This window comes from Rhipicephalus microplus, chromosome 5 (genome assembly GCF_043290135.1).
Source record: "Rhipicephalus microplus isolate Deutch F79 chromosome 5, USDA_Rmic, whole genome shotgun sequence".
Taxonomy (NCBI): domain Eukaryota; kingdom Metazoa; phylum Arthropoda; class Arachnida; order Ixodida; family Ixodidae; genus Rhipicephalus; species Rhipicephalus microplus.
In genome coordinates, this window is record NC_134704.1 from 19861693 (window position 1) to 19874866 (window position 13174).

Below are 13174 nucleotides of genomic sequence, written 5' to 3' on the forward strand. Positions count from 1 at the left end.
GTAATACGCACACACATAGGTGTTTGTAGTTTATATGTACCTGTTCTGCATTCGAACATTCCAGACGACTTTAAATACGCTTTGTTTGTTATGATGTTTTCTGCTCAGACATAATTTCATTAAGATATTCAAGTATTGAGAATACAAAAAAAATAAACACCAAATTTAAGAGAATTGAGGATTTATGAGAAATGAACCTCGATAAATGCCCTATTCAAGCTGAAAAAGGGAAATCCCAAAAATACAGAGCCCTAGATAGGAAGAGCACTCTTATCTGCATAGAAAATTTATAAAATAACACATACAATTTTTTCCCCCTTTTAGCAGAACAACATATGTTGCTGTGCTAATATGTTGTTCTGCTAAAAGGGGAAACAATTGTATAAAAATTGTATGTGTTATAAAAAAAAAAGAACAGTGTATGTATATATATACACACTGTTATTGTAGATCATGGCAGCTAGATGAAACTATTCAGTTCCTTACATCCAACTTACCAGTTAACAAATTATTTCCCAGTGAGACTGTTTTAGGAAAGTCCAAACCACTACAAAACATGTCAGTGATAAAGCGCACAGAAATTGAAGTGTTTAGTGAAACTTCACTAGGAGCTATGAAGTTGTTTCAGAAGTATAATGAACGAAATATGCATGTTGGAGATAATATTATCGATTTGACAACTGGTATTGCAAGTGATGAATATGGCATTGTTTTCACTGATATTTTTATACCCCTTTTTATTCCTTGTACTTATTCCATGGAATATATGCTTTTCAAGTAGCACAGCCAAGCACCTAATCATGATGCCAATTGTTGCATCTTTATTGCTTCGGTAAATGAATATTTCAAAATCAATGCCCAGAAGAGTACTGTTGCTGCACTCAATAAACTCATATTGTACCTGTGGTGCAGTGTAAGAATAGTATCACTCAGATCTACACCAAATTTTTCTATCTACAAGTGCTCAGCAACATCCTTCTGCCTGTGTGATATTGCCAAGTAGTTGTTACAGCCATAATTATTGACATTTGTATATATCATAATAGTACAGCCATAATCAGTGGTATCCGCAAATATAATCTAGTGCATTTGCAGTACCAGTAAATATACATTAAATTAAAGCAACTGTTGACCAATAGGATGGCAGAGACTGCACTATCTTCTTTTCTTTTTTTATGTTGACATAATCTCTGATGATGAAACAACTGAGCAAAGATGTGAGAGATCAAGCACATTGTTTTATAGTTGCTACTTCTTTCTAACAAATCCTATCACAACAGACTTACCCTTTTTGCAGTAATGAGGCAACCAAGCATCCCTAATGTGAGAACTACACTGACTATCAACACAAACTAAAACGTGAAACCTTGTGTTTATTAAATACAAATGACAACCTGGACACAACCTGTATGAGATAATTCCAGTGTCTTGTCCAGATATCGGTTGTTTATATATACATATACATATATACATACTATACGATAAAAACATTTCATTAACAAAGCAGGCAAATATACAATGCACTATGTATAGCTAATACATTATGGTGAAAGATGGCTTTTTTTTTACAATGAACTGTACAAGTTTAAGGCAAAGGTGTGCCAGGTAATGAAATAACATGAAGGGCAGTGATCAGCTGCTATGTATCTTGTCCAGAAACTTGTTGACGTCCATGCTTTTCAAGTATTCCTGGAAAGAAGAACAAATTTAATTTGAGTTAACAGGGAGAGATAGTCAAAAGCGTGTTCAAGCAAACGAAACTTGTTTTATACCTCATTTTTGGCCTTTTTTGCTTTCCCCCCAGCATTCTGAAAAATATGCAAAGAGTTGTGCAGATCATTATTTTAAAAGCTTTCGAAAAGTATTCCGTGCAACATTGTCATATAATATTATTGTAAGGTTTTAATGTCTGCAGAATCAAGACATTTGTGCATGACATTTGTGCATTCAAGTTAAAGTTGCATCTTTGCACGAAATCCCTGCATCTGTCACTTTGTACAGTAATGCCTCGGAAAGGCATTGGTGCTGGGTTGAAATCCCAGGCCGAGACAAATATTGTATTTTTTAATGAACTAGGAAGTATCTTTTGTGATGAAAACTCGCATGGCGTTTCCTTGTGGAATCACGCTATGAACGAATCGAATCGTTGTTATTCTTGCGTGTTTACTTACGTGTGGTGTTCCCTTTCTTTTATTCTTCGATGAACCAGGGCCGGTAATTCCTCCTGAGCTGTTTCTCAACACTTTGTTCACGGCTCCAGTCAGGCTAGTCCGTATTGATTCGATTGCCTTGACGACACGTTCGCTGGAAGCCTCGTTAGAGGCACCCTCGCTGCTGTCCTGCGTGAGTTCACTGGAAACATTACCAAAGTCTAACACCCTCACGTGATTCTGTGACGTTGTGCACTTGGAAGCTACAGCCACAAGAGACTTCAGCTGGGGACTTTTTTCATTGGACAAGCGTTGTGAGGCGCCTGGTGGAGTTTGCGGCTTGGCAGTCGAGTGTTGCTGCCTGCCGACATTGAGGGAGCTTGCCGCAGATGTGAACGGCTGTGACGTGGCACTGTTGCTTGTAGTCGCAATAGACTGACCCTGTCCATTCTGTTGCAATGATGCACCGTGTTTTGTCATTTCTCTCATACGCTTTGCATTCCTTAAACGGTTGCCCATCAAGTACCTGTATTTCGGATCCTCCACTTCTAAAATAGGGGAAGGAAAGAAAAAAAGAAAGAACAGTATGTCAGTCTTGATCACTTGTTCCATGCATCAGGGAACAAAGAACAAATGGAAAACAATGAGCGATGTCAATGTTAACTTTTATACTTACAGTCAAATACAACTTCTCATGTCTACGGCAATTCCTCCTCAAAGGTAATTGCGTACATGTCTGCACCAATAAGCACGCTTTCTAGACTGACATCATGCTTCGAACGGCCAATCACTTTAAGGAAAGTGAATGCGAGCCAGTTGGTACCTATCCACAGTAAAAACAGCTCGAAGAAAACACGAATAACAATTCACTTGGGACCAGCGCTGCAGTGCTGGTCCTATGTGAATTCTTGTGCGTGTTAACATTGCCCTGCTTTGAACGATGGGCCGATCACGCCGCCTCCACAGAACGTCACCAAGTGCATGAGCGGAACAGTTTCTCTAGTCGCGAAGGCGATCAGCTGCTGCACTTCAGTCTTCGAGGTGGGGCCTCTTTAGACTTCTTAAGTTTTATCTGAATATATAGGAAAAAATTTTCGTTTTTGCAAACGGCGCTAACAGCTGCTACTGAAACAAACAAATATCTTCAGACTATCTGCTTCCAAAGCGAAATCTGTGGGATAACGAAAAAGCTGACAAGTGGCTGAATCTATTAAAGGTGTCTTTACAACATCGTGCCCATTCGTTATCAGAGTTTGCTGCATAATAATTCCACAATAGGCACATATGTATCTGCAGTGAGCATCAACAACACAAAATAACACACATTATTAAATTGCACTGAAGCTGATGTGCTCATTCTAAGCCATACAGCTAGAAACTCCATCATAACACTTAATGTAGAATGACGGGTAATCCATTATGTACCACATTACACGCCCACAGTCCTCCGTAACAGCCTGTGCATCATGTTGTTCTATATTAAAACACAGTCCATTGTTATTGCTTTGTAAAGATACAGCTTTCAATCTATGAGTTGTACGATTATCACCATCACATTATATTCTGTCAAATAAAATATTCCTTAGTACATAATGACATTCTTCACCACAGATCATAAGAATGTTCTTTGCTCCTTGAGACAAGAACACTTTTCGAAAAATGGTTCTCTCCGATGAGTCAACATGTGGTATCAGTGTGCAAGTGCAGGAACTTGGAAGATATTAGAACAAAGAAAAGTAACTAATAGTGTGAACAGTGCTTTAAACAGTGACAAAAATACTGACCATGCAGTACTGAAGACAACATTGGACTATAACACCAGAGGTCTTAAATAAAAGAAGACGAAATTGAACCTCGCCTTTGAAAGCAGACGGTGGAGAAGGCTGCGAAGGCAGGGGCTCCCTAGGCTGCAGCAGGGGCAGTCGTTTCTTGGCTACGGGTGCCCTGCCCTGTGCCATAACCGTTGTGGTGCTGCCATTCATGGTTATAAACTGGCAGTTGGAAGACATAGGGACATTGGGCATCACAATGCTGAAGGAGCCAAGCTGGGGCATGCCCGTGACCATCACATTTGGGTAGATGATGTTTGAAATGCTTGACGCTGCCGAATTGGCCAGCATTGAAGACGGTGCGAGTGTCTGTGGTTCAGAGGTCACGCTGTCGTTGGTGCACAGCATGACTTGGGTGCCGTCAGACATAATAACAATGGGGGTCTGAGCGTTGCTGGAAGCTGCAGGCAGTGGTAGTGGTGGCGGGGGTGGCGGTGGCGGTGCCATGCTGAGGAGAAAGTAGGTAAGAATAGCTGGTCAAGGCAGAGAAAACAGAATGTTTAGTTATGCTAAAAATGAGCAATATGCAATATTCAATTAACCTTAAAAAGAAAGCAAAGGCGATATTTAGGTCGATGTGGATTGTTGAAACAGTATTTCAGGGACCTTGTAGTGCTTGTTTCATGACAAGAAGATATTTAATTTGAAAGAAAACCATGTTTTGAATGGTTCGCCTATCATTAGTTCAATTCATACCAGCCACCTCCAGGAATGACCTAGTGACGTAGCACTCGTCATCTGACTGACAGTCGGCACTGCAGTGCACAGCCCAGTGAAAGCAGGACTTGTTTTTCTCAAGAGTAATGTGCAGAAGTTCTTTATTCTATAAATAAACCCAAATGCTCAATTTATTCTGTCTTGTAATACATTGCAATGTTCTTTTCTATCATGAGCAAACTGTAGGTTTACTTTGATTTCTTGATAACTAAAGTGCTTTTCTACATAATATAAATATTTTTGAGGGTTTCAAGCACTAACCTCTGACATGGTATGTTATCTAATTTTAGTGTCCCTTTAAAGAAGCCCTGCAACACATTTGTGAATGTGGCGAGAAAACATTGCCAATCTGTAATCAAGCCTCCTATGAACATGCAAGCCAAATATTATTGCACTGTACATAGCAGGCCTTCACAATTTCGTGACAACAATGGCAAATAAGTGCATGCTTTTTCCTCGGCAATATCCGCAAGCAGAAAACAGGTGCGACAGGTACTGGTTGGTTGATTTCGTCAGTAGGGTAGCAGAAAACAATTTTAAATGGCACGCATCGTTTCGTGTTGGTATCACAGCCATCCACAGGGTGCTGGCACACGTCGGAGCAGCACACGTGTGTGCCAAATGTAGCAGTCGGCATAGTCAAAACAAAAAAAAAGTTCAAAGCTACAACAATACCCAGCAACACAACCTTTGGCCATCACAACACCTCCTTGGCATACAGCAGCCCTGTGTAGCCACCAGCACGCTCGTGCACTTGTTTCGCGTGATAACTCCACTCAGACCCGACAGATTCAAAAACACTTTGTTGTGGTAGGTTTGTAAGGCAACCAAGTGCAACGGAACGGTCGTTCAACAATAACTTCAATCTGCAAGGACACGTAATGGTCTAATTTTTCGTTATCACCCTTACGCAACACCTAAGAAGACAATCTGGGCACCAAATGGTAGGCAGATGCGATGAACGTTATGGCACCTGGTTTCTAAATTTCCAGCACACCAAACGTGCCTACCAGCCTCAAAATTCATGCCTAGTCACAGCACTGTTTCTGAGTCTCCGAAATTCTCCGTCATTTCTTTCCATATTTGCGACCAGCAGTAAGGTCAAGTCTCAACACCGAAAATGTCTCCTTTCCAAGTTTAAGTTTTCATTCGTATGTAGGACGCAAAACATCAAACAAAGGTGTGTGTGGCATTATTGTTGTTGTTGTTATGTCCACCATGTCCTAGCACATCAACCGTACTGAAGCTGCTTCTAATCATGAGGATACTACCATAGCGTGACCAAAATTCCAATCAGAAGAAACAATGCACAACACAGTGACGAAAGTCGATGGCCACTCTTTTCCAAGCATGCTGGTCACATTTAGGCCAAGCTTCACTGCACAACGTTACGATTGCATGCTATGTGTATAAGCTGTGAAAATATGAAACCAATTACGCTGACTCGTTACGATTGCTGTCAATAAAAAATCAAGCTCACATGGGCAGTCTATTCACGTTCCAACTAAACCATGTCTAAAGCGAAAACCTATCAACTAAGACATTATGAGCGCAAGGCAACATTTATTTAGTGGAAATGAGTAGTGAGTAGTATCCTGTAGTATGCATATACAGGGTGTCCCACGTAACTTTAGCCAAAGCTTAAAAATATGTCGGAACACATAATTACGATGCAACCAGATGCATGTTACTCATCATTGCCTGGAGTTAGTCAGACTACTTTTTGTGTTCTCACTTACTGTCTAATTAGATCTGTTTAATTAACTAACTTTTGAAGAAACTAAGATGGATAGAAAATTTTAATGAGAAAGTTGTAGATCAGTTTGCAAAATGTCTAAATAGATAGTTTTGAACTTTATGCTTGTTAAGTATTAGTGTTTCTCTGCTAATTACAAATGCCCGCGAAATTAAAAAAAAAAACCACATGACAAACTCGCTCGCACGTCAGTGCGCACGATGATTCTAGTGCTCCCTAACGTTCCGCATACGAACAACACGCTTCCCTCGCACCGGTTCATGACAGCGATAAGCAGTCACAGCGGTTATCATTCTTGTGGCCGATAGCAAAATATGTTCATCGTAAAGCCACCACTATCGTTGCGGCCCTGCCGAGACAGCACAATGGGGCAAATGCTATGGTCGTTCGTACGCAGAACGTCTGAGAGCACTAGAATCATTGTGAGCACCAGCGGGTTTGTCACGTGGTATTTTTTGTATTTCGTGGGCATTTGTAATTAGCAGAAAAACACTAATACCTAACATATGTAAAGTTCAAAAGTGTCCAATCGTACGTTTTGCAAACTGATCTACAACTTTCTCATTAAAATTTTTATCTATCTGTTTCTTGAAAAGTTAGTTAATTAAACATATCTAATTAAACAATATTTGAGAACACAAAAAATATTCTGACTAACTCCAGGCAACGATGAGCAACATGTATTTGGTCGCGTTGTAATCGCCTGTGCCGGCATATTTTTAAACTCTGGCTAAAGTTACCTGGCACATCCTGTATATATATAGGCAGGTATGGTGGTGGAGCGGCCGTAGCGTTGCAAGTAGTCAAGTAGATCCTCTTTGAGAAGTCACAACATGGTTTACTTCGGCGTTTCAAACAGACCCTGGCTGAAATGTCGGAATAAACCACGTTGTGACTTCTCACGGAGGATCTACTTGACTATACATATAGTTATTAAAGTGTAATGCAAATGAGGAGAAACAAAGTTGATGAAAAGGTAACTTGCCACTGGCATGATTCAAACCTGTGACCTTCGAATAATGTGTTTGATGCTCTACTAATGAGCTACGGTGGCGGTTACCTCTCCGTCCATTTTGTAGAATATATATGTGCAGTAAATGTGGGATCGTCAGTCACATATATACCCTATGCAGTAGTCACGATTCATTTGGAGTATCATTAACAAAATTGTTTGATCACCCTTTTGCCAATGAGAGATCTGCATGATTAACAAAAGAACCAAATGCAATGTTTATTGCCATTGCACTGAACAACGTTAAAGAATGCTTAAAATGTTATAGCAAGGCATTCGCCACAAATCAACTTCAAATACAACATTGCACTGACCTCTCTGTTTGGGAGAGGGCCTGTCGACGCTCTGGTGACAACACCGAATCGATGACATCCGCCAACGTCATGCACTGCTTGGGCGGGGATGACCCTGGCGGGTCAGGGATGGAGATGCAGGTCACTGTCTCACCGTTTTCGGTGGCCTTCGAAACAACTTGCACGGTGGGCTTCGGTGGTGACTGCACTACTTTGGGCACACACGCTGCGGCCTCCTTTATCAACGACTTCAGTGGTAAGCTCACTGGAACCCTGAAGGTCGTTGGTTCTTGAGGCACCTTGAAAGGAGATTTGTTAGTCGGCAGTGGCGGCAAAGGCAGCTTAGAAGGCACCTCTGCTGGATGTTGCATGGGTGCAGCTTCGTTAGTAGACTGGTTGACTGGCGCTACCTTGGCCGTTTGCGGGATTGACTTAGGTTTCGCTTGTGTTCCCAATGACACTTTGCTCTGTGTGCTGCTTTCTGTGCTTTCCGTTGAGCCTCTTGTGGCTGCAGAGGGAGGAGGATGTTGCGCTTGCTTGCAGTTTCGAGCATTAATTCTTGGAGATCGTCTCGGTGGTGTTGCCGATAGTGCGATCTCTGGTAAAATGTGTGGGGACACGTTTGGCGACACGTTCGATGGCTTGCTCGGTGACACGTTCGGCAATACGTTTGGTAATGCGTTTTGCGACACGTTCGGTGACAAATTTGGGGACGCGTTCGAGGACAGATTTGAGTATGCATTTGGAGACGTGGTTGGGTACCTGTGCATCAACACATGTGGTGAAATGCTTGGAGATGAATGCTGGGACCTCTGTGGTGATCTATGCGGTGAAACGTTTGGAGATGAGTGCGCTGACCTGCGCGGCGAATTCTGTGGCGATTTGTGTGGTGACCTGTTTGCTGACTTGCGTGGCGTGGTGAACAGGCTCATGAGCTGCGGTGTTGTGGGCTGTGACTGCGTTCGACGAGAGTGGCTCGGTGTCTTGGGACTGCAGTTTTCCTTCCGCTGCCGAGACTTTGAACTACTCTTGGAGGGTGTGACCAGGACTCCGTGAACCTCGTTTGTTGTGTCCAATTTATCTGCAAAAACAAGAGTTGAAAAGTGAATGCAAGAAGCGTGCGCTTAAAGCCCTGATTTTGTACACCTGAAATGTCACATTTCAGTGTCCATATTTGCAATGTAAAACAACACCCCAATGCTCAGCGAATGAAAAACAAGGCAAAACGACTGCTAAATGTTTCCAATTCAGCCTTTGACAATGAGAGCTCCATTTGAACACACAATTGGCTGTAAATAATTCATGCCTAAATAAAACCACATCCGATTTTCGACTCTGGGACACCTTAATACATGAGGGGAAATTCTCGGTCAAGTTTTCAAATTTTTATTGAACAGCCATGGACCAGTAAATAATATGGTCGACTGACTTTCTCGAAGAATGCACAGAAAAACTGCTGGATTTCTTGTAACTACACACAAAAAATAAAATAAAATTGCACATGAGCTCTGCAACCCCACTTTTTAAGCACATTTTGTCATTTTTCGGCGTGAGATACAGTTGAGCCTTTTTATAAAAGACACTGATATAAGAGACAAATGGGTATAAGAGACACCAGTCTGCCTATAGCAAAATACGGGTTGATAAGAAAATGCACACGAGGTACCCTGCTTATAAGAGACATCTCTTATAAAAGACAAAAAAGACAAGACTGCTGCCCAGAGCATGCCTCTTATAAAGGGGTTAAACTATATATGCAAGATACCGTATAAACCGGACTATAGGTCGAGTGGGAACATAAGTCGACCCCCCAAGTTTAGGTTACCGAAAAAGAAAAAAAAGTAGAAAACCCAAAATTGCCGAACGACATTTATTTGCGAATGGGGCAAACCACGCCCCGATCATCGGAGCTCCCCTCAACCACCATCGCAACCGTTCCTATTCATCAGACGAAGCACCACTGTCCTCTGAAGACGAGAGTTTGTCGCTGGCCGCCTCCCACAGTGCGTTGTCTTCCGTGCCATACAGCGAGTTGCTGATGGAACATTTCTCAAAAGCATTTTCGACCATGAAACCTGCAAGAAACGCCAGGGGGAAAGCACCAAGCCACAAACAGTCGCAAGCGGAGGCCTCTGTAGGCGGCCCGTCGGTGTCTTTGGGTTGTCGCCGGACATCCACTTTTGGTACTCCAGCCGCACTTGGTCCTTGAACGGCTTGTTTAGCACAACGTCGATCGGTTGGAGGGTGGCTGTCATACCACCTGGTGTCACAGCGAGGTCCGTTTTTCCATCGCCCAGTGCGCGCTTCACAGCGTCGGTTAAGTGACCACAAAACGCATCTAACACCAGCATGCTGCAAAGACGCAGCAGTGCACTTAGCTGACGGCTCCAGACTACTCGTATCCATTCGAGCATCATGGCCTCGTCCATGTATCCCTTTTTGTTGACGTGAACGACAACACCGGGCCGAAACACTTCTTTTGGCATTATCTCACGTTTGAAAATGATGAAGGGCGGAAGCTTTCTACCATCTGCCGTGCATGCCAGCATGACGGTGAAGAGCGAGTGCTAGTTGCCAGTGGAGAACAGCTTCATATCTTTGGCGCCACGCTGCATGATCATGGTCGATGAAGGCATGTCAAACCATATGGGGGTCTCATCGGCATTGTCAATCTGCCTCATCATGTAGTTGTTCTGCTCCCGAAGCCGGTTCACAAAGCCCTGAAAGTTTATAAGCTTGTCCTCGAACTCATCTGGAAACTTCTGACAGATGGATGTGCACCACCGGAAAGAAAATTCTTTGCGTCTCATGAATCGATGCACCCAAGAGTTTGGTGCACAAAACTCTTCTCTTGTGAGCTCAGCTTCTCGAGCGAGTTCCACAGCTTTCTTGCGAATGATATCCACGGTCACTGGCAGCGAGCACACATGAACTTCCCACACAAAGTTCCTTAGCGTATCCTCCAGCTGCGCATGAACTGCACTTTGCCCACAAAATGACATTTTCCAAGAATTGCACATCTGCAGCTTCCCTTTCTGCACCCTCCAATAGCGCAGGCTTTTTTCTGATACACCAAAGTGGCGCTGAGCAGCCATATTCCTATTCGCTTCTGCGAACTCAACAACCTTTAGTTTAAACGCAGCTGAGTACTGCCTCCTCGTACCGCTACTTATATTCAGTGAACGAAAAAAAGACCACTAAAAATGAAACACAATGCCAAGCAGAGCGAGAACTTAGAACAGATCGGAGAAAAATTACGAACACAAAAAAAAAGGACAAGAGAGAAAAAAAAACAACCTGCTATTGGATTTGAATGCGAATATAGCTGTGTCCAACTTCTCATGCATATGCAAGCCACATGTTGCCAGACAGTGGTGCACTGTCGGCTAGACGTAGCTATATAAGACGAGAGGCGACTTTAGCTCGTTGTTTTATTGAAAATACCTTGACTTACATTCTGGTTTATACGGTAATATGGTATATATGTCTGGTTTTAATGAGATGAGTTTGAGATGTGTGTCAAGAGTCAGGCTTGGTATGTGCAATGGAAGCTGTTAATGCCCCCAAAATCGATATTGCAGTCCAGTCATATTCTGGGCAACACTATTGCTTACAGTACGCTACCACTACACCAACGAAAGGAGGGCCCATGGAGCACTGGATGGAACAAGAGGCAACAGCATGTTTTTTCTACACATTTGAAGAGGTGTTAAATTACAGTGGCCCATATCGCAGCTTTTGGTGACGCAGTCTCAAACCAATCAAGTGGCATGCTCCGGGACAACACACGACCGCCACCATTTCAAATCACGCGACATTTCCCTTTCCACGTTAGCAGTGACGAAACACTTGGTGCATGTTTCAAAGTGTCACATTAAAAGTGCTATTGTCGTAATTATTGAGTTTGCAGCCTAGTAGACAGGCAAAAAAAGGGAAAGGGAGGACATTCTTTTGGCATGCCCTTATGAACAATTTCGTTAAGAGTGTTAGTTTTGCAGATTGCTATGATAAAAACTTTAACGTACCACATATTTGTGCCAGGGCTGCTTCAAAGACAGGATCATTCTCAGTTTTGTTCAATATCTCCTTTATCAGAGACTCCGGCATGGTTGACTCCTGAAAAGTACAACATAAGCTGTAGCGTGACAAGGCACAGCTGCACCTGTTACAGGTCAGAAAAACAAGTAACAATGAAGCACATTCTACAACAATCTAGCACATTTTCAGCTAGACGATGCAGTCCTTCAAAACTCTGACCATACTGGACAAAATGAAATTGGTTTACATTGTGTATGCTCAAGTACCCTGATGCATACCGTAGTCCATCGGAACTTTAAGGGCCCTTCTATCCTAGTTTGAGCACTGCAAATACAAAAGCCCGGCATGTAGATGTAGCAATCATGTCTACAAATGTATGAAATGGCCTTACGGCATGAAAATGGTAGAAATTTCAAACAGAGAAGTGCTAGTCTTCCTTCTCAGCAAAGCAGTTGATTGATTGATTGATTTGTGGGGTTTAACGTCCCAAAACCACCATATGATTATGAGAGACGCCGTAGTGGAGGGCTCCGGAAATTTTGACCACCTGGAGTTCTTTAACGTGCACCCAAATCTGAGCACACGGGCCTACGACATTTCCGCCTCCATCGAAAATGCAGCCGCCGCAGCCGGGATTTGAACCCGCGACCTGCGGGTCAGCAGCCGAGTACCTTAGCCACTAGACCACCGCGGCGGGGCACTCAGCAAAGCAGTGCTAGTGAAAGTCGCACACTCACACACAGTACCTGAAGAATCACAGATAGTAAACGCAAGTCCTTGGTTCACAGCTGTGCGCCATTGACACTGTAAATACACCGTGAAACAAGACATTGACAAAAAAAGAAAAAAAAAAGTAGGCAGGGCTTCCTACGAATGCTTTCTTGAATCTACAACACACAAAAACACAAAATCGGTACTCAAAAAGAATGGTAGTTTAAGCCACTCGGAGACGTTGTAGCAGTCCTCTGAGCCAGTCAGAGTAGGCAATATGGTGAATTTAATAACATGGCTGAGCTCCCCAGTGTTATGAATAGTAGCACCCTGTACAAGGGAAGAGGTCTTTAACAGCCATTGAATGCACATCAGATTGATTGTGGGTAAGTGAGGCCAGAGCTACTTGATCACCTGCGAGGTCAGCATGTCTCCGGTGTCAGTGGGAGTTTCTTCAGCAATGGGCTCCAAACGAAAAGCTGTTCCCTCGTTGTAAGTCCCGTCGGGGCCAACCACAGCCTGGTTTATGTTCTCGGCCAGCTTTGCCACAAATGGGTAGTTGTGAACCAACTCATCAAGCAGGGCCTGTATGGTAAGGACACGAGAGGTCACTGTTTAACAAACATAATGCACCCTCACATAGAACCGAGAGCTACAAACTATGCAAA

General features: G+C 43.0%; 1 protein-coding gene across 2 annotated transcripts in view; it reads right to left on the minus strand.

The window, feature by feature from the left end:
• Nucleotides 1–1353: 1353 nt before the first annotated feature.
• LOC119173979 (uncharacterized) overlaps nt 1354–13174 on the minus strand; it is a 29361-nt gene continuing 17540 nt past the window's right edge. For both annotated transcript variants that reach the window (XM_075894939.1, XM_075894940.1), the window contains exons 10-16: nt 12921–13091; nt 11783–11873; nt 7779–8838; nt 4009–4427; nt 2172–2698; nt 1773–1808; nt 1354–1689 (exon numbers count right to left, since the gene is read on the minus strand). In XM_075894939.1, coding sequence (XP_075751054.1) covers nt 1633–1689; nt 1773–1808; nt 2172–2698; nt 4009–4427; nt 7779–8838; nt 11783–11873; nt 12921–13091 — 2361 coding nt within the window. In that variant the 3' untranslated portion in view covers nt 1354–1632. The remainder of the gene's footprint in view (nt 1690–1772; nt 1809–2171; nt 2699–4008; nt 4428–7778; nt 8839–11782; nt 11874–12920; nt 13092–13174) is intronic.